Consider the following 22226-nt stretch of genomic DNA (forward strand, 5'->3'; position numbering starts at 1 on the left):
GCTTGCATGCTTGTACAGATATTGTTCAATGAATTAACTTTGTTTACATTTGACCATCTCCGTACTCTCAGAATCAGAAGCCTTGACATTCTGTACGAAAGCTAAAGTTCACTGTGCAAAATGTTGTCTATTTTTGTTCGCTCGATGACAGCTTTGTCAGGGTAGAATCAATAATGGCAGCCTGACTGAGACTTTGACATGGAAACATGGGTGATGTTTATCATATAGATGACATCACTCCTTTGTTTAGTTAGAGGAGCATTTTCCTGGCACTGCGAGGTCGACCCATGCTAGAATTCCAGTCCAGATGATTCCTGTTTACCTCCTGAGAGGGAGGAAAGCCAACTCCCCACCAAGATGGGCTTCCTGATGACACTTACCCACAGGTAACAGGGAGTTAGAATACCCTACAGGGAGTCAGGTAGATTCACCCACCCTATACACACTAGGATAGGTACCGCTAGGAAGGAGCAGAATATAACAGTGTTTATGTTCTTGCATATATTCTCTAAAAACAGCACAAAGGTTGAATTATTTGTCTTGTTAACCATTCTTGTATTGCTGATCACACTATTCTATTTCCTTCTATTGATTATTTCAACACACATATTTTATACAAGAATCATATCATAATGCTTCAATAAATATTGAAATGCCATGTTCTGTACTTCTTGTATAACTCTTTGGGTATGCATGAGTTACCAAACGAAAAGGTACTAGATCTGTTACCACAATTTCCTTGGGGAGCCAGGGTTGTCATGTTCTGAGGTTGCCTTTTCCTCCTGTTACCTCAACTGGTATGGGTTACAACTGGTACACTGTAATTTAGCAGGACTAACGCCAGCCTATCCTGATGGCCTGTGTATAGAATCAGTCTTACACAGTTTTGACATTTATGTTGTCCAACAAACACATCATTTTCACTGAGAAAGTATATGCTGTATGACACCAGGGCATGTAAAACCTAAGAACAAATGTCTTACTTTTTATGAAATACCATGCACCCTGCCATGTGGGCATTTAGGACCTTCCTTAGGGGAGTGAACAGCATTAAAAAGGAAGGTTTGGGCCTGATAAAAGGATAATGTATCCCAGTCAAATTTGCAGTTTTAAAACTGTACACTCAAGCTTCAGGGGCAGGCAAGAAGACATAATTTCCTCTGCCACAATAATAGAGGCACAGCAAGTGCTGCAGTCCACTATGGGCATTTAATACCCTGTGAACACTGAGTACCATATACATGGGACTGACAGTGATGTTCAATATGCCAATTCGGGGATTAGGCAATGGCAGATGTCTTTAGGGGTCAGAGCACATATATTGGGTACTGGACAGTAAGACACCACTGCTTAGAGTCCATGCACCAGCAATACAATCTAGTGAAATGTGAGGGGTGGCCACACAAATAGGGCATCGTTTTTACAGAAGGGGTCTCAACCTCCCCTTCTTAGAGTCTTTTTCCAGACACAAAATGTGATTTAGGGTTTGAGCCTTAGAGGTTGCATGTTGGGGGTCTGGTTCTTTTGAAGTGTACATTTTTCCTTCTCTTCTTCCCTCTTGAAAGGTCATCTTTCACAGCAGGAAGGACTCTGACATTGATAGACTGACAACTCAGTTCATGAAATTGACTAGAGTTCACACCTGGATGTCGACCACATGTGCATAAAAGATTACTCCTGGGTTTCCGACCCTACTCTTTATGATTCCTTATCAGCCTCATCTCCTTCCTGAGAGCTGTCCAGGCACTTTCCTTGTGATCTGTGACTGAATGAAAGAGCACACTTTTGAGGTTTAAAGGGGTAGTCTGTTACTCCGTTCACCCAGTGTTTGTGCTACCCAACTGACAAGAATGCAGCAATACATTAAATCTGTCTGGGAAGATTCATCTACTCTTCATGTCTTCACCAGGCCGGCTTGGGCTTCCTACAGTGGAACCCAGGGTCCTTCATGTAATGGATTATTGCCAGCACACATGCACCCAGTCTACTTTCACAGCACACATGCTCTCCAGTGCATTACCTGCATACATTGAACCACTACAAACACGCATACCTTCAGCACACACATTCAGTCCATGTTCCCTGCTCAGTACTGTACCATTTCTGCATTTTAACAGGGTGTACTATTTCGAACACACACACTCCCAGCACACATAATCACCATATGCGCTGCACAACACTTCACCCTTCATGTATTGTACTTCTCAAAAGCACACATACACCCAGTACATGTTTTCCTTGTGCTTGCACAGCACAGCACTACATATCTCCTCTAATGTATTCCTCACAGGCATACACACACAAACTACATGCACTAACCACACATGTACGGCACAGTACTGCTCTAATCCTGTACTGTACACTTCCCAGGCACACATACATCCAATGCGTAGTCACTACTACTGTGCTGTGCACCACTCTATCTGATTTAGATCAAGGGTGAGTTATTCACACAGCAGCAGAACTTTGAAAAGGTAAGTGAACCTGTAGGCCTCACTCAAGTGATGCAGGGTGAAAATGATCTGTTCACTCCTACTGATCACTACATGGTTTGCTGCCACCACAACCACTCTCATGATGTTTGACTCTTTTGAAGGTGGTAGCCTTCTGCCACTATGAAGATAGCGCTTTGGGTTCCCTTTCCCCTCCAACAAGGCTGCAATGCATGAGACAGGTCTATGTTATGGTGCACACACATGATCTGAGTTTGCCTGTGACAACAAAATCAGCATTTGGGATCTAAAGAATAGTAGAGGTGGGGACTGAGGGCAGGGGTAGAAGTCTTTTACTACACATAGGACTTTCCTGTCCCAGCACAAGCCATGGGATATTGATTAAGGATGTGACTTAAAAATGAGAATAGTTAACGCACAAAATAATTTTATTGGGCCTTTGGAGATGACAAATAGATCAAAGCCTTTTATCATAAGGAACAGAAATCCAAATACATGGATTGTCCACAGAAAGTTTGCCACTTGTTTACTACGAGAATACCTTTCCCCAGGTTTATGTAGTATATGTGTAGGACTTTGGCTTTTCTAATAAATTAGCCCGTCGTTCAGGAGTAGTGCTTCATAATCCCCTATGATTATATGAACAGTGAATTACTGAGGAGCCTCCAGAGGTGTGCCGGGAAAGAAGATAACTAGTGAGAATGCATTTGGCATCATCATGTCCATAAAGCACCAGAACATGAGTGGTAAAAAGGAAATTACAATCAGGAGACACAAATTATGAATTAAAGGGGAGATAGCCATCAATGAATTAATGTCAAAACAGTGTTGTGCTAGCGAGAAGAACAGAAAGAAGTATTCCAGTCCGGGGAGGGCGCAGCCAGGCCCGATAGGCAAACGCCACCCGGAGGCGGGAAACCCTCCACATGTCACGAAGCCTGCGAAAAGGGGGGGGGGGGCAACCAGGATTGGTTGCCCCAAAGGAGCCAACAGCCCCTCCAATCAGGGGGCGAGTTGGCAAGTGGGAGCGGGGGTTAAATAAGGGTACAAGGCCCTGAAGAATCACACAACCCGCTCATCCCTGCTCCTAAGATGGAAAAACGTTACCGTAACTCAAGCAGGTCTGGATGGTGGGTCACTCATACGTAATGCAAGCCCAACGGTGGGCAGCGGCCACGCGTGAATTCGTCAGAATTTGGCTGCAGGACACAGAAGTAATCTGGCTGGGTCGCCAAGTAATGAAATGGGACCAGCTGCTCCCTGCAGAGTGGGAAGCATTGGGGCAAGGTGGCAAACCAGATGCGGTAGTTATCCACCTGGGGGCAATGACCTGGCAGCAGTAGGGAGGAAGGGCCTCCTGGAAAAAATGCACGGAGACCTCACAGCCATAGCCAGACTAATCCGCCCAGCAGAGGTTATCTTTTTCAGAGATAATAGTGCGCAGAACATGCAGAGGGGCCGTGGATCTTGGGGCGGTGGAGAAGTCAAGACGCAAACTGAATATTACAATAGCAAAAATATGCAGGGCCAACGGCTGGGGGTTCGTGAGACACGGTTTCATCAACTTGAGATCCCAGGGTTATCATTTGGATGATAGGGTACATCTGAAAGAGGTGGGGATGGACATGTTCCTCTAAACATGGTAGTGGTATTACAGCAGATGGGTTTCTCGTAAAGGAAGAGGGATAGGGAGAGCAGGGGGAGCTCCCTCTGATCGTAAAACCGTAGGTAGCATGGCGGAAGAAACCCACGAAAGATAGAATAAAGAGAGAACATTACTAAAGGTAGATGGAAGGCTCACACAGTGTCCTTGGGATACCTTATGGCAGGGGCACTGAGGGAGTGAATGACGGCAAACAGTCATAGACAGAATATATGCGATGCTGCCACAGGGCCCTTGGGATGCCTCACGGCAGGGGTACTGAGGGAGTGAAATAACAAGAACACAGCCACAGGCAGAGTAGAAGAAAGGCTCGCAGAGGGTCCTTGGGTTGCCACATGGCAGGGCCCCTGAGGAACCAGCGAGGGACCAGCAAAGGGTCCAGGGCAAGCAGAATGGCACTTGCAGCCCGGGCAGGTCCTGACGGATACCCAGTGAATTCGGTAGCAAGTTGAAGCCTGGGACCGCAGACTCAGAGGCCCGGCCATTAAGGGGCCACCGCAGAACTGTACTGTCTAAGGGCAAATAACGACAAGAAATGTACAAAGACAATGAAAGTATAAAATAAAATGGACGTTTTGAATGACCAATAAAATTGCAAATGTGCAACCATATTATGTTTGAATAAACTGTGACCTTTTAATGCACCTAATCATGTTGTCACTGGTGTAATTCAAGGTAAAAGGGATGCAGTCAGTTGGGCAGGAGGAGGAGGGTGAACTTGCCCCTGGAGGGGTTGTATCCTGGGCCATGGAAGGCACACCCGGACCCGGTGGGGCCAGGGGCAAACTCCACCTGGAGAAAGGAAACACTCCTCCCCCATCGCGGAAGCCCGCTAAAAGGGAGGCGACCAGGATTGGACTCCCCACAAGAGCCAACGGACCCCCCAATCAGGGGGCGAGTTGGCAAGCAGTGGAGGTTATATAAGGGTGCAAAGCTCTGAAGAATCACACAACCCCCATCCCTGCTCGGAAGGAGGAAGAATCTTACCCACCTACACCAAAGAACGCGGGCATCGCACCCGCAAAGTAGAGGTGAGGCTGAAGAAACCCAAGAAAGATAGAAAAAAGGAGAGAAAATTACTAAAGGTAGATGGAAGGCTCACACAGTGTCCTTGGGATACGTTACGGCAGGGGCACTGAGGGAGCGAATGATGGCACACAGCCTTAGACAGAATAGATGGGATGCTCCCACAGGGCCCTCGGGATGCCTCACAGCAGGGGTACTGAGGGAGTGAAATAACAAAGACACAGCCACAGGCAGTGTTGAGGAAAGGCTTGCACAGGGTCCTTGGGATGACACACTGCAGGGCCCCTGAGGAGCCAGCGAGGGGCCAGTAAAGGGTCCATGGCAAGTAAAATGGCATTTGCAGCCCGGGCAGGTCCTGACAGACACCCTGTGAATTTGGTAGCATGTTGAAGCCTGGAACCGCAGACACAGAGGCCCAGCCATAAAGGGGCCCCAGCAGAACTGTACTGTCTAAGGGGACATAAAAAAAAGAAATGTATAATGAAAGTATACAAAACCATGGATGTTTTGCATGGCCATTAAAATTGCAAATGTACAGCCATATTATGTTTGAATAAACTGTGACCTTTTAAGGCACCAAATCATGTTGTCACTGATGTAATTCAAGGTAAAAGGGACGCAATCAGGTGGGCAGGAGGGGGAGGGTGAACTCGGGAAACAGCCATCATATTGCATGCATTACAACGCATGTGATTACAACGCGGCTGGTTACAACGACTATGTGTTACATCGCAGTACCATTCCAACACAAGCCGTTACGACTTGCTCTAGGGGGCGCTGTAAACTAAGGAATAGTATAATTTACTATTCCAACACCTTCCCTACTGTTGCACACAGTGGAGTTGGAATAGTAAATTATACTATTCCTAAGTCCAGCGCGCCCCCTAGAGCAAGTCATTGTAACAACTTGCATTTTAATGGTACTGCGATGTAACATCGCGGTTGTTGTAACGACTGCGCTGTAAATGCATGTGATGTGATGTTATGTTATGTTATGTTATGTTACATACATTTGTAATGCGCACTGCTGCCCCAGCAAAGGGGCGTCCAGGCGCACGGCAGGTAAAAATGCAACACCACAGAAAACACAACAGAAAAGAGGAAAGAAAATTTATTAAAACAAAAAGGTTTTTAAGGCTTTACGGAAAACTAAAAGATCATCTAGCAGGCGCAACTCTACGGGAAGGGAGTTCCAGAGCTCGGCTGCTCTGACCCGGAAAGAGCGGCCGCCAGCCCGACACAGCCTGTATCTGGGAATCACAGTGAGTGCCTGACCCAAGGATCTCAGGGGCCGAGTCGGCACGTACCAGGACAGAAGATCCGCAAGAATAGAAGGGCCTACCCCCCTCAAAATCTTGAACGCCATACACAGCACTTTAAACTGAATTCTGGCCCGGATAGGCAGCCAGTGCAGTGATCTCAACGTGCTGGAGGCAGAACAAGAACGGGGTAGGCCAACAATAGCTCTCGCCGCAGAGTTCTGGACACGTTGGAGGCGGGTGACCTCAGCCACATTGGACCCCACCAGAAGAGAGCTGGCATAGTCCAGGCGCGATAACACTGTCGCCTGGACAATTAGCTGCCTGGTGCGATGGTCAAAGAACTTCAAAACGGGGCGTAGCGACCGTAAGATACCAAAGCAACAGGCCGCGATTTTCTTCGTGTGGCCAACGTAGCTGAGGGAGGGATCCATCCATACTCCTAAGTTCTTTAATTCCGTGACCGGAAGGGGGGCCGGCCCCAGCTCCATAGGCCACCACCTGTCCCCCCATAGCTCCGATCTCCTACCCACGATCATGATCTCTGTTTTCTTCGCGTTGAGCTGGAGACAGTTGTTCCTCATCCAGCTCGCCACCGCCCTAAGTCCACTCTGAAACCTGGGGGCATCCCGGTCGGCATCCCCGCTGATCGTGACCGCTAGCTGAGTGTCGTCAGCATATGAGACCATGGTCATGCCCCATTGCTTGACGACCTCAGCCAGCGGTCTCACGTAGAGATTAAACAACGTGGGACTCAGCGAGGATCCTTGCGGCACCCCCTGTTTCAAAGGATGGAATTGGGACTGGAACGGTGGAACAGCAACGCTAAAGAACCGATCGTCTAGAAAAGACCGGAACCACTGGAGGGCAGGTCCACCCAGCCCAATCTCCTCCAGGCGATGCAACAGGATAGGATGCGAAACAGTATCAAACGCGGCGCTCAAGTCCAATAAGACGAGCGCTGCTGTCTGTCTCGCATCCATCACCGTGCGAAGATGTTCAGCCATGGAGAGGAGGGCGGTCTCCGTGCTGTGACCAGCACGGAACCCATTCTGGGTGGGATCCAAGATGTTAGCATGGATAAGGTGGGCAGAAAGAACTTTGTTGACATGGGCCTCCAACACTTTAGTCGGCCACGGAAGTAAGGAGATGGGCCTATAATTTTCCGGTTTATCTGGATCCAGGGACGGCTTCTTCAAGATGGGAGAAACCACTGCCCGCTTCCAGCTAGCGGGTACCGTGCTCGATTCCAACGAGATGTTAATGAGGGAGTGAACCACGGCCCGTCCCACAAACGACTGCTCTCTAAAAAGAGTCGCTGTAAGGGGATCGGCGGGGGACCCTGATTTAACCTGCAGGGCCAGGAGGTCAAACTCCTCTGATGTCAGCGGGGGCAAAACGTGCAAGGTGGTACCACCATAGATGTTAATCGGAGGCTCTGCCGGAGGCCCTGTACAGGGGAACGTCCGATAAATGTTTTCGACCTTTTCCAGGAAAAATCGAGCAAGAGCCTCACAGTGAAAGGTGGAACCAGTAGTCGTGGTACAGGCACGCTTTGCCAAAAGGTCCTTCATCACTTTAAAGATGGTTTTAGAGGGGTTGGAGCTGTTGCCAAATTCAGTAGCGTAGTAAGCTGCCCGAGCTTGGCAAACAGCCCGATGGTAAGTTTTGACGGAGGCGAGATACAAAGCTTTCTTCCCGCTATCGTACGCCTTCCGCCAGACCCTCTCTGCTCGCCTACAACCACCCTTGAGTGTACGTAAGGCACCATCGTACCACGGACTAGAGTCCCTGGAGCTGACTTTACAGGCGGTAATAGGAATAAGGGCGTCAAGCGCCTTGGAGATCCAGGAGCAGAACTTCTCGTAACCTGAATCAACCAGCATCGCAGGTTCTAAAGGCTCCTAGGCGAGGACACGATGTAAGTCCTCCAGCCGTAATTTACTCCATTGCCGCTTTGTAACCAGCTTTGCCGGGGGAACGATAACCATTCCCGGCAAAGGGGTGCAGATGGTGACCAAAGAGTGGTCCGTCCAGCCAAGAGGTGTGACGGCGGAGACCACAGCGTCTGCCAAATTAGTGAAGAAAGGATCTAAGGTGTGGCCGCCTGAATGGGTAGACTGACGAACCATTTGCACCAGTTGAAGGGCCTCCAGGTCAGCAAGAATACCGCTAACCGAGGGGGAGGTGAAGTTCTCAAAATGTAAGTTATGTAAAGGGCTATATCCGTAAACTCGCCCCTGGGGCAAGTTGGAAATAAAAGAGATTCTGGTTTCGACCTATTAGGATGGAAACATTGTATCACAGTCATTCCTGAAGAGCACCAACACAGTCTGTCATCAATACCAGATAGATATTCCCTTTGGTATTAAATGTGAGAGACACATGAAGACAAATCTGAAGACAAAGAAACAGCACTTTTCAAGATAGTACATATTTGGCAGTTACCAAAACGAGTTTTAAGATCTAGTGTGCCCTCGCTGTTTTTGAACCCTAACTATGACAGTGTTCATTGTTTCTTCCGACTCTTTAGAGAAATGTTTAAACCATCTCATGATTATCATCGACCTTGTGTTGCAGATGATCAGTTAGATTATTTGCTTTTTAGTATGCCTGTGCTTCATTTCTCCCAATTTCTACTTTTAACCAGTGTTTGTAAAATAGTAAGTTCCCCGCCCAGAGTTTTCCTGTTATATATTGGGTTCGTAGAATCCCGAGGCTGTCTGTTCTTCGGTCCATCTCATGCCTCACCCAGCGCTCCCTGCTCCTTGAGGCTCTTTTTCATCCCTGTGTTCTCTACTTCTTTCTCTTTTTCGGTTATTCTCTTCTTTTCCCCCCTTTTCGACCTTTCTTTTTCTTAATCTGGTTCAAATCCTCAATCTTGATAAATAAGTCCCAGTCTCCAAAAAAGAGTGCTGGTGGGTGCACCTGCAACCACCACCTCAAATCAAGCACTGCTTTTAACAAACTGGTTGTGATAAAGTTGTATGTGCTGACATACCTATGAACTTTTAAACTGTTGACATGTTGGTGTTTGTGTTCATTTTTAGAGCTCAAGGTTTTTGCTTTCGACTCGCACCACATGAGACATACTCATCCCCACACATACATGGAAGGAGACTATGTAAAGATTTATCCAAAGAAGAAAGACGGATTCACTGAAGAAGGTAATAAGTAATAACCTGTGTTCACCGAGCGTTCCGGAGAAATAGTAGATTGTCGCCTTATTTAGACAGGCGCAGTCACCCCCCTGCTTTTTTCTCCATTTAATTGCAATACTGTGCGACTTGGAATCATCCTTAAAGGGCTTGTGTCCCCTTATGCAATGTTTCCCTTGTAACTTCCCTGCACGTGGACAATACTAATAATGTGTTGATGTATCATCGTTAAATATTTGATTTTCTATTGGTTTGCACAAACAGATTCGGGAATTGGTCGCTGTCAGTGCTTTCTAGACAGGGCAACCTTTCTATATATGGCAACCACCCAAAGTTGTTAATATTGTGTGCATGTGCCCTTTTAGAACATATAGACTAGTATTTAATTTACCCATGCAAGGTACTTGGCACCTAGTGTGTGCTGCATTCATATTTATGATGGTCCTGCATGTATAATTCCACACTGTATGGACAAAACCTCCTAAAACAAGGGGAGACATTTTTTTAAAAGCGTTTCATGTTTTAGATCAGATGAAATTATAACTTTTCTCTCATTATGTTAGCCCTCTAATTGCAGTATGGGAATATAGCCCTTCCATATTCACATTTGTCTGGCTAGCAGGGGATATTACTTCATGGGATGGGAACACCTGACCAATTCTGAGTCCTTCCTCTGCAAGTATTTTCTTGGAATACATATTTTAAGGGACTGGACATAAAGAAAATATCAAGTGCTGCTACAGAAAGTATGTCCAATGCACATGAGGTGCAGTGGCTGGGTACATTAGCATATCTGCATACCATACTGTGGGTATCTCTGTTATACCACACACCTGTTGCACAGCATATACTCAGGCTACGGTATAGTATGTTTGCAGGTGAATCCACATGGCAACTAACCCACCCTCCCTGTGGCCTGGCGAAATGCAAGCAATGCTTAATTTATTAAAAAAACTTAAGTGCCTGGGCCCTCACCAGGACTCTACTGGTGCTTGCACCACCCATTGCACCTTCCAGTGCTGTCAAATGGCAGTACCAACTCCTACAAGTTTGAAAAGTCAGACGATACCAGGCCCCACAGCTATGAGTGGCTTTGGCGGCAGGTATTACTAATTTATATTGAATTTATAAACTAGTGTTGTTGAGCTGTTCTCTAAATTAGACAAACAACGCCGCCAAGTGGTATGCTGTTATAAGTGCCGGTCTTGACAAATAACTGCCGGTGCTGAGCACCAGAAACCACCTGCTCAAATTAAGCACTGAGTGTAATATTATTGTATAGATCAACTATGACACACTATGAGACCATTTAAAAGTGTGGACAAATCTGCACTTTAAGTCCATCACTCTGTGCAAATGTTGGTATTTTTAATTAACTGAAACTTTTTGTGTCTATACAGGCATGGTATCAGTTGTATTTGTGCGGTATGAGAATATTGGGCTGTTGCTCGCACCCTCTGAAAGCAATCAATTATCAGAAAATAGCAATGACTCATCAGGACCAAAGGAAATTGTAAACTCACCAGTTATAGCTGCTGCGATCAACTCAAAGCCACCTACACTTTACCAACTTGAGAAAATAGCATTCACGTTAAAACATTTAGAGGTAAGAGATGCCTATGATTGATAGCCATGTATAACAAGTAAACTTTGTGCAACAGACAACTGTTAACATTCTGAAATTGTAGCAAAGCTATTTTTCACTTCGATCATATATTGTAGTATTTTCATGGTTATATATCTCTTTACGTTTAAAGCCACACAAATAATTAAATCACTAAATAGACTACACATGGTTATTGACTAATGTAAAACAAACCTGTTATTTTAAGGAAGTTTTTGGGTACACTTAAAATGTGTAGTTTTATCATTTATCTCTCAGCATGAGTTTCATTGTGATTTGACATTTAGGCACAGATGTCTAAAGCCTTGATGTTGTTCTTGCATTGCACAAGCTGACAAAAGGACAATGTGCGAGCTTCACTAATATTTACAAAACCATGGAAAGGACGATTTATGCCGCTTTTCGTGGCTTTGTAAAGAAATGTAATGCAACACAGCTGCTTGTTTTGTGTTATATTTCAAGCTGGGAGGCGTTCCACCCATGGATTTTGGCGCATTCCCAGATTAACTAAAGCTAGTAAACCTGGGAATGCATCAAAATACAACAACATACTACACCTTCCCCAGTGAGGCGTAAAATTGAGAAATGTTTTTATGCATTCTGCAGCACACTTAGAAAGAGAAAAATGTCCCAAAGGATTGCTTTCATGCAGGAAGGCATCCCTTCCTGCACACATACAATCCGGTCTGTAACACAGGAATCATTGCACTATGGTGCAAGGGTGCCTACGTGGGTGCTAGACTGCACACAGTGTGTCAGTGCAAGGAGAGAGCAGAAATGCTTCATATCTTTGTAAATATAAAGCGTTTTTGCTCTCTCCCTTTCACGCAGGACAGTAACTTTGCTTGCATGCAGCATGCATGAAAAGAGGAAGGAGAAATAAAGATATTTCTTCTTGTTACACCTCTGCCGGGTAGGTGCACCATTTTGCCACAAACCCAGGTTTGCAAATCTGATTTTGCATGAAAATACATGTGTGGATGCATGGGAACACTCTACACCATCCATGCAATTCCTACCTGATGCAAAGTAATGCAAGACAATGCTGTGGCCGAGAATACCAGCGGATTCTCTAGGACACAGGGATCTCAAGTCACACTTGTAATTCTTTTGTGGGATAACCATTCACCCCTTGTCAAAGAGGAACCTTGGGAACACACTTCAAGGTACCACACATGTATGTTGCTTTGGTAGGGGAATCCTGGATCTGGAATCCCGGAAATACCATAAAGGAACAATGTATGCCGGAAGTTACAGAAAGAGAAGTCTTGGAATGTATTGTTTGAGAGTATCAATGGACCCTGAGGTAATTTAGTGAAAAGAGGAATTTGTCACTTTCCAGGAGTTAGTGACTCAGTAGGGGTGCTGCCTGGCCTAATGCATAATAGCAACAGGTCGGGTGAAATTACTGCAGATTTTGTGATTACACAGATAGAAAAATAGGGTGCTAACCCCAGCTGTGATGTGAGACACTCAACCCCACCCACTACCCCACTTCTATCCTTTCACCTCCAGTAGACGTACCACCAATTGCCACCACCCATACTTCATATGGTGGGGATTCAGTGGACTGCTGCCAGTAGTAGTGTCATCTACTAAGCACTGTCCCCACCTCCACCACTACCTTGTAAGTGACAGCCAAGTGGCAGTTGACAAGAACATGAGGAAGGGAGAATATCCCCTCCCTCTGCCAAGGTCTGAATTAGGTCCTAAGTCCTGACCTAGAGTCAGCTTTATCAATGAATTCTGGTTTGCACTGTGTGCTACATGACGTCTTCGTGAGCAGTGCTTTGCAAAACCCATCAAAGGGTTTCAAATCCTGCAAATATGAACCCCATTATGAAATTGTTTGCCATATGCTTCTCAACAAGACTTCACAGGCCATTAGCATTGTGATCACAGGGCTCTGTTCATTGTCTAGGTCCACTCACTTCTCCCTAATAAAGGCATAAGAAAGCACAATTGCTGATCTCCACCTGAGTGTAGTCACACAACTGATCTTACTGCAAACTATTAATGGAAAATATGCATGCCTTGTTTTGCAATCTTATTGACTCTCAGAAGTATGGGTTTCGCTCTAATATAAAGTCTCAATTTTAATGCAACCTACAAAATGTGTGAAATAACTTGCCAATTCATAGGTATTGGTGGCAGTAGTAGTGATGTATATTAAAAACCTCCCTGCAATAATTATATTGACAATAGTAATACTAATAACTTTAGTTTAATATAGTGATTCACACCAATTTAATATAGTGATTCACACCGTACTTCTACTATCTGTAAGTGTTGTGAAACGGCCGATGTTACTTTTACCCATTTTATAATAGTATTCAATTGGCTGACCTCAGAAGGATGGAAGTTTGTCTATTTCTCCCAGTGATTCAAACTGGTGATATTCACAGGAGATTATCATTCATGTGCATTAGGTTATTTAGCCTCCAGTCCTTCTTAGGTATATCTAACACAGACATACTTTCAGGTTTATCCATGCTGTCTTAGGGAGTGAAATTATGTAAAAAGTCGGCTTATTTTCTGGAGCAGAGCTGCACTTAATGACCCTGGGTAGCAATATTTCTCCAATGCACAAAGATAAAATAAAGCATTTGGAGACAGAAAGATCTAAGATAAAATCAAGTGGTGTATTTATGGAGTACCTATCCCTGAATGAAATTCACTTTTAACTCAATTATAGCCACTGAAGAGTACAACAGGACTTGTCTATAATGCCAATCTCTATAGCCTTTTCAAGTGATGGATTTAGAGATGGGGGGAAATACCACTATTCAATTGAGCCAGATAATGGGAGGTCTATGACTTTGTGATCTTTCTACAAAATGCTTACTTAGAAGCCAATCTTAGATAAAGAATTCAGAATAAGAACAAATATTTTACATTTCTGTAAAGACGGGGGCCTACACCCTCAGATATGGTTCTGCCAAGCAATCATGTGTGCAAAAGTAGTATTGTATGGAGGCAGCATCTGGGCAAACGGGCATGCCTGTTCTCAGCAGTGTGTGCTGCCTACTTCTGGAGTCTGTGGGCAATCAGGACACTTTTCTAAGAATTTGCAAGTTCTGTGAGAGCAACTATTTAGCTTCATGCTTTGTTGACAAGAGTCAGTCAGACATGAAATAGACAACTTTCATTAGTGATGCGAGACAAGTGACACCATTCACACTCACTACCTATGCAGGAGTAAAGAGAAGCGTACACCTGTTTGTTTTTACACAAATTGTAGCCTTTTGCTCTCGAATATAGGATAATAAATTATTGATTGCTTTCTCTATCTGTTCTGCTTCGTGATAGGAGGATGTTTCTAAAGGAACAGATGCATGTTTGCTTTTAAATTCAATGAATGTCCCACAACATTCACTAATTCCCTTATCGGCATATTAATGGCTGTACTTGTGAGCTTTGCCGATACCAGTTTTAAAGATACACAGAAAATGATGAGATACAGGATGAAGGGCCACTGGAGGGTGAGTTGGAGGCTTAGATCATGCCAAGGTTTATCCTATAAGCCACAATCAAGAATATATCTCCTGATATTTCGGCAATATTTGCTTGAAAAAGCAAGGGGATAGCACCAGAGGTAAGGCTGGAAGTGGATTTAGACATCTAGTGGGAAGAAATGTTTAGACTGGCAGCTGCTAGCTCCATGTAGACACTTATACTTTAATACCATAGAGAGCTCTTAGATGAGGCATTCCAAATGGAGCAGAAAACGCTGCAAAGTTTTAGTTCAGCATTGTTCTACTTATTCATGAAATCTCATCTTTTTATTGATGTACTTCTGTTGTGCAATGTTAACAGAAAGTGGTAAACAAAAGTGCACTCCAAAGCAATAATCAGCTTATTAAACCCTAGCAAACAGAAAAAGGTGTATGGAGCGATGGCTTTATCAAATATTGGGAGTTTTGGGTCTGTAACCACAGGACCATTTTCACTGAAAACACACGTTGCAGATTGTTGGACCTGTCAGCCCTAGGGTGGTCTCCCCTTCTATTTTTGTATCGTGCCTCACTTTTTCCACCCTCATTTTTATGTTGGACTAGGTCTCCGGGCGCCTTTTCATTGCCAAACAGTGTTAAGGTGCAGGTGCTCCCTTCTCCCAAGATGGCTGCCACAGACCCCTGCTACTGCAGGGTTGTCGTTTTTCATAGTAGCACCCTAGCTGCCAGGAGCTGGCTGGGACCCACAACAATGTTGCGACACCAGCCCGCCTTTTTGTCCCATAGGTAGAGTGGGGAAGCTCCTGGAAGATGCTAGAACCTTCTAGAAGGGAGGTGGGGTTTTACTTTTGCCGCCTTGGCTAGAGGTCACCTGACCTAGGGCTACTTAAGAGTGGGAGGGAAACTTTTGTGGGGAGTTGGCCATTGGGGTGAAGCAGAGCTGGAAGAATCCACCAGGAGTGTAGGCGGTAGGGCCTAGCCAGGGACTTATGCCTCTGAGAGTGACAGGATTTAGGTATTGCCTCTTATGTGAGTGAGGTGCCCTGTGAATCCCACTGATCTTGCCCAGTAGTAGGAGGACCCAGAGACTCTCTGCCAGCCTGACTAGGAAGGATCTAGTCGCCCTCTCCATTCCTACCCCCAGTAACAGAACCCCTTAAGGGCGCCAGATACATCTGCGCCAAAAGACTTCATCTGTCAACAGAGAACTGAAACTTAACTTCAAGAACTGAGACTGCATGACAAGAGCGAGTTGTAAGCCTTGAATGCCAGAGCTGAGACTGCGTGTCCAAGCTAACCTATTGAACTAATTACTAAACCGATTGCCAAGTCACCGGGGATCGACCAGGTACTAGCGCTGTGACCCCCGCGCTCCCTGCCCTGGTCTGGGACCCCCGGCAGCGTGCTCCGCTGAGCACTTTACCCCCATCCTTAATTTGAGCCCCCCCCCTGCGACGACGAAGCCAGCGCACTCACCGCCGCGGCCTGGAGGCCTGGAGAAGTGCCCTGCTGCATCGCGAGGCCCAGGAGAAGCCCGGGGCCCCGCCGCTGCCGTCGCAGCCGTGTGAGGAGAAGCGCAAGATCGGGGCCGAGTTCCCCCATCGTCGTGAGGGCGGACGCCTGCTGACGCCGAGACGGAGGTAAGCCCGGAGGCCGGGATTCCCCTTGGTGCGCCACCTGCTGGTCTGGGAACCTCACCGCACCCGGCCCGGGTTGTCCCCGCTGTGGGAGTTCCCCCCCCTTGCCTGCGCGACGGAGAGACCCCGCCGAGGGATCCTTTCTGTGTGCCCCCTTCAGCGTAACTGAGCGCGGTGCCTCACGAACTGCACCGGCACCCAGAGACTTGCTCCTCGAGTCTGGTGGCGCTCCCCGCTGGAAGCTCCACTCTAAAGAAACTGACTAGCCTGGATTGTGAGCGGCGCCTTGTTTCCCCTGCTCCGTTTCCACGTCCCAGGAGCCAGTGACTATGAACGTGATGCTTTAGATGGTTGGCCTGAAAGTATTACATGCCCGTGATTACGAGAGCGCATTGCTTCATATGCTTTGTCTGAAAGTATTACATGCCCGTGATTACGAGAGCGCATTGCTTCATAGGCTTTGTCTGAAAGTATTACATGCCCGTGATTACGAGAGCGCATTACTTCATAGGCTTTGTCTGAAAATATTACATGCCCGTGATTACGAGAGCGCATTGTTTCATATGCTTTGTCTGAAAATATTACATGCCCGTGATTACGAGAGCGCATTGTTTCATATGTTTTGCCTGAACGTATTACATGCCCGTGATTACGAGAAGCGCGTTGCTTCATGTGCTCTGCTTGATCGTAGTACCTGTCAGTGACTACGAGTAGCGCTTAGTTTACATGCTCTACTTCAAAGGGTTACGTGTCACTGATTATAAGGAGCGCTTCGTTCTACAGGCTCCGCGTTGAAATATCCAGTGTCACCCATCACGAGTATTGTTCTGTGCTAGATGCCCCATTCAGAGAAACCTTGCTTAACGCGCGCAGCGCTAGAATCACCTGTGCCTAGCCATATCCATAAACCGCATGTCTAGATTGGGAACTGCATTCATCTCTCATGTATGGCCTGTGTATGCTTAATGTCTGTATTACAACTCATGCATGACACTGTTATCTCTTGAACTGCATCTAACCAGCCTTACTTGTATAAACTTGAAGTATTTGCATAATTTCAACGGTGTGGCGTCCCTTATTGTGTGTGTCCCTAGTCCATGAGAAGCGTGTGGTGTATGGTTGCTTAACACATAGCCCTCTGGTTGCCCGACCGGCTCGCGCCACGCTACCGCCTATAGGGCCTGGTGACCCCAGGTTCCTACACAGATGTTCATGAAAATGTAATGCTAGTAGTAGTAGGTTGTCTCTGCCGCCTAACGGCAGTTAGCCGTATTGCACCAGAGAACTTCTCTCAAAGTTGGAACAAGAAACACTAACAATGTAAAAAAACATAATCCATAACAAAAATTGTTACTGGTAAATTCAAGTTACTCAAATGTTTACCTAGATTTTTTCAGTTTTGAGCCTGTTGCATCTGATTTCTGCTGTAGTTGAATACCTGCAAGAAATTGGGTAATTGGTTGAGAAGGTTGGAGATCTCATTCAAATATTACACATACACCTTGTTAGGGTGAACCACAGAAGTCACTAAATTAACTTGTGCTTAACCCTCTGGAAGTTTGGCACAAAGCAGTCAGGTTTAACCTGGAGGCAATGTGTAAAGTATTTATGCAGCACTGAAACAGTAGTAAAGAAACACAACACATGAAAAATTCTGAACATATTTGGAAAACTGGAGTCAAATTGATAAATAAAATTACACCAATAAAACAAAAATCCAATCAGGTGAATCAAAGATATGATTCAAAGTTTTAGCTGAAAAGAGCACCAAGAAGGTTATTTTCTCCTCTTTCAGTGCCCTGCTTTATGTACGCACTTGAGTATGCAAGAAATTGCAAAGGCATTCCTACATTAGAACAGGCGCTTTCACACGCAAAGTTTTTTTCATTTTGATAACTAACCCTGTATTGTTTAAGGTTTGTTTTTTATTATGCATGCCTTGTTTTTTCATGAACTGCAGCGTTGCTAGTGTACTCTGGACCATGCATGAACTTTGTGCAGTGGTTCCCTGTTTGTCAAATTATCTTTCATTTATGTAGGCAATTGTTGATGAAAGTAAATGTTAATTCCTCATGTTTCAGTACACCACTTTATGTATGCACCAGTATATGCAAGAAATTGCGGAGGCATACTTGCAATAGAACATGCGCTTTTATACACATAGTCTTTTTTCCATTTTGGTAGACACTAGTGCTACTTTAGAAGTTACCTGTCTCGCGCCTCTGTTGTTTGATTTGGAGATGAAGACAAGAGAAGATGATTTACTAGGAGAGCAGGGCTAATTTATGCGCTGCTCCTGTTTTTATTTGAACTGCTAACAGACACGATCAAGAGATGTTTGTCATAGACACCAGGTAAATTGACATGCCACTTTGGTGGCTTATAACTTGTGTAGCTCAGGTGTGGCTGCCGCCTGGAAGCAGCAGTAGGGCGGAAGGGGGGAAGGGGCGGTTCAGGGGATGGTGGTAATCACTATTAAAAAAAATATGACTTACCTCCCGTCTCTGGCCGGCCACCGCCGCCTCTCCTGTGTCCTCTTCCTGGCTTGTGGTAAGAAATAGGAAACAGGAAGGCTCCCACGCTCCTTGCAGTCAATCACAATGCTGCAATGCAGAGTTGTGATTGGTCTGAGCGCTGTGACATGGCGCTCAGCCAGGGGCTGTAGTGGTGGGCATGTTCTCCATGCAGACTGTAATGCAGCCTGCATGGAGAAAGGCAAAAGTGCACATGACTGGTTTGGGCGTCCAAATAGTCACTGCGCACTTGGAGTGTTGTAACACTCCTCCCCTACTCTTCAGCCCTGCCCCGCTCTCTCAGCAAGCTGCTGCAGCAGGAGCACAGTCGTTATTATCATTTTCTTTTTTCCTTTCTTTTGCTGCACTGAGGCAGTGGGGCGATGCTCCTCTGCCTTAGCGGAGGAGCCGCCACTCGTGTAACTGCTGGAAGGTGATCACAACTCAGAGGAGGGCCCTTATAACTGTTGACTGGACCCCCAAGTGCCAGGATTATTTTATTTATGCCTTACTTGGTGGGTCCTTATTTTGGTACTCTTAGTTTCTTAACTGAGGTACTTTTGGGTGTGTATATTTAAATAATCCTGGTTGTAGGTCCCTTGGACAATTGATTTCAAGATTGCTTCTTCTTTTTGGGCAGATTCTAGTATTTTACAAGTATGTGTATTTATCCCTATTTCTTTGCACTGGGAATGTTTTATTAATGATGACTCTGGGTTTATCTTTGTTTGGTATTTTTCAGAGTCCTGTCTTTTGAACTAGTCTATTGGTTGGTGATGGTTTCTATCATTATCTGATCTTCTTCCATTTTTTGCATAACAATTAGGACATGCTTGATACCTAGGTGGTTTGTCTTGTGTCATGCTCAATTTAATTGTTTACATTGAGAAATCTGATACCCCTTTAAACCTCATCATTTTTAACTCTGGAATGATTTTGATGGTTGCTGTCAATGGTATTTTGTCCTGGTGATGACCTAATGAATTAACAGAAATCAAAACCCCGTTGATGCCTTCCTTTGGCGAATTGGGAGGAAGCATACATTGTGTCTTGTTCTGTCATGAGACAGACCTCTTTTGTTGTGTCCATTTCCCCTCTGTCATTGTTTTTATGTTTACACTGTATTATGTATTACTTCATGATATATGTTCTGTGTAACTTGTGAGCACCAGTTGTATATTTTATGTGTGTTAGCAGTGAACTTCAATATATAATATCCATTACCCTAGGACCAGTTATAGAGAATATACATCATTAGCTCAGCTGAAGTTTAATTCAAAAGACATATACAGGGGTTGTTAATTGCCTTTCTTCCCTTTACTCCATTTCCCAGAATGCATCACATGAGGTGGTGGGATGGGGTGCATGTGATTCTGTTCAATATTAGCATTGGATGTCCTTCAGCTAAATGCAAAGGACTGCTTCATCTGGTGGGTCTCCTTGGAGGTTGCAGGGTCTTTAAATGAGTGTAGTGACCCTTCTATCCCATGGCTTCTTTTTAACATTGGAGGATGTTTTACATGTGGTTTGAGGCTCTCCTGTCACATATGGCCCAATGCATATTTTATAATTTCTACAAGATGGGTTTAATCTGGTTGTGCTCAGTTCCCTTTCTGCATTCCCAGGTGCCTGCCAGCTGGGGACCTGATTCACACTCCGTACTCGGGGTGAAACCTCTGCAATGGCCCAAGTGTGAAGTCTCCCGCTACAACTGCAGAGACCCTTGGTGAATCAGGCCATGGGTGTTTCAGATACATTAGGGAAGAATTATTTCTTCTGCTAAGTGTGTCTGTTCTTTGTTAATGGAGACTGAACTGTCCATATTTGGTTGCAGTCATTGGTATCCTCTTATGGCTTTCTCTTGTTGTTTATGATTAGAAAGCTGCTCCTCCTGAACATTTGAATTAAGTTGATTTTGAATGGTTGACATTAAAGATGGCACTTCTGGTTCTATTACTTTAGCTAGGTATTGGGAACTCTTATTTGCAGGGAATGCTACCCTAGAATATATCCTGAAGATCTAATTAAGTATCCATCTTATGCCTTCATAAGTAAAGAGGGGGCTATCCCTATCAACTCAATAACCCACTCTGGTTAGGTCAAAACACAATTCTAAGAGAATCTCTGCTCAACCCCTGGTAGCTAATGCATAGGCAGTAGGCAATTCCTGCTAGATTCAAAAGGTGCCAACAATTATAGCTTTAAATCATTTTGTTGATAAAACTCTGACACAACACAACATCACAATGATATTTAAATTTGTATTTGCTTCCAAGCATTCGAAACATAATAAGGGATACCAGTATCAAACATAGAGCTTTTCTGAATCACAATCAGGTCTTTAAAACTTTTCAGCCCAGACAAATACCTACAACATGGGTAGGAGTTTAGGAGAAAGTGATTACCAAACAATAACACAGCTGCACATCATTTATCAAAAGAGTGTACTGCTCACTGGTCACCTAAGAATGTATCACAGAAGATGGTGTGACCTTTCTGGCCTGAGAGTCATATTACTTGAGACTGCATTGCTATAAACGATTGTTTTATGCTGATAAACTCGGGGTCAGATCCCTAGCTCTTTGAAAGTCCTGGGCAGCCTCTGGATTAAAGAAGAAGAAAGGCTTTTCTCCCTTCCCTCACATTCACTTGGACAAGAAACCAGAGTCGCCTCAAGTCCATTGAACTCAACTTCCATCTTGATCCTTTGCAGGGACTGTCAGTGTCTCAAAGTTGTCAAAACCATGTCTGAAAATATGTGGAGATGGGAACACCCAAATGGCAAACCCTTTAGGCTCAAAGAGATGTGCTTAATCGATTATCCCTGTTGGTGGTCCATTGTTCCACAAGAATAGTAACAGCAGCACTCGTCTCTCCTACAAAGCATTTGATGGGCAGGCAAAAAACTCACTTCACTGTGATTGGCCCTTCTGTATGAGGTCTTTATGAAGAACTCAACCACTGACTGCAACTCAGAGTCAGTCTATTGGCCCAGGAATCCCAAAACATGGAGCTTTGCCATTTGGGACTCATTCTTTAAATGCTCCAGCTTCTCTAGGCAGGATATTGATGATCAGGCACACTTTTCAAATCTTGTGGATCTTTGATGAGCCATACCTTGATACCCCAGTGTCTTTTCTGGAGTCCCAGCTCCCTGTTTTTGTGCATCCACCTCAGGTTTCTCGTGCATAAACTGATCTTTAAGCTCCTTCAGTCATCTTCTCTAGCCTCTATGTAGTACTTTGTAAGCCCCTCATGGTCACCATGAGAAGGGCCTAATATTTAGTATCGTGATCACTAGCCTGTGTGTCATTGTCAATGTCTTGTTCATAGGATCCATGAAAATTGGAAGACCTGGAGTCAATTAAATCTGCTCTCCTCCTTTTGGGCACAGTCTATTGTGTTTTGTTGGCATAGCTTCACTATATTGCCTCTGGA

At 45.0% G+C, this 22226-nt stretch overlaps 1 protein-coding gene across 1 annotated transcript in view; it reads left to right on the top strand.

Moving 5' to 3' along the window:
* The window catches only part of ADGRL4 (adhesion G protein-coupled receptor L4), a 560895-nt gene that overhangs the window by 267934 nt on the left and 270735 nt on the right, over positions 1–22226 (top strand). Inside the window, exons 8-9 of the mRNA XM_085601960.1 lie at positions 9452–9568; positions 10960–11165. Of these exons, the coding sequence (XP_085458086.1) occupies positions 9452–9568; positions 10960–11165 (323 nt within the window). The remainder of the gene's footprint in view (positions 1–9451; positions 9569–10959; positions 11166–22226) is intronic.

Source organism: Triturus cristatus, chromosome 4_2 (genome assembly GCF_964204655.1).
Source record: "Triturus cristatus chromosome 4_2, aTriCri1.1, whole genome shotgun sequence".
Taxonomy (NCBI): Eukaryota; Metazoa; Chordata; class Amphibia; order Caudata; family Salamandridae; genus Triturus; species Triturus cristatus.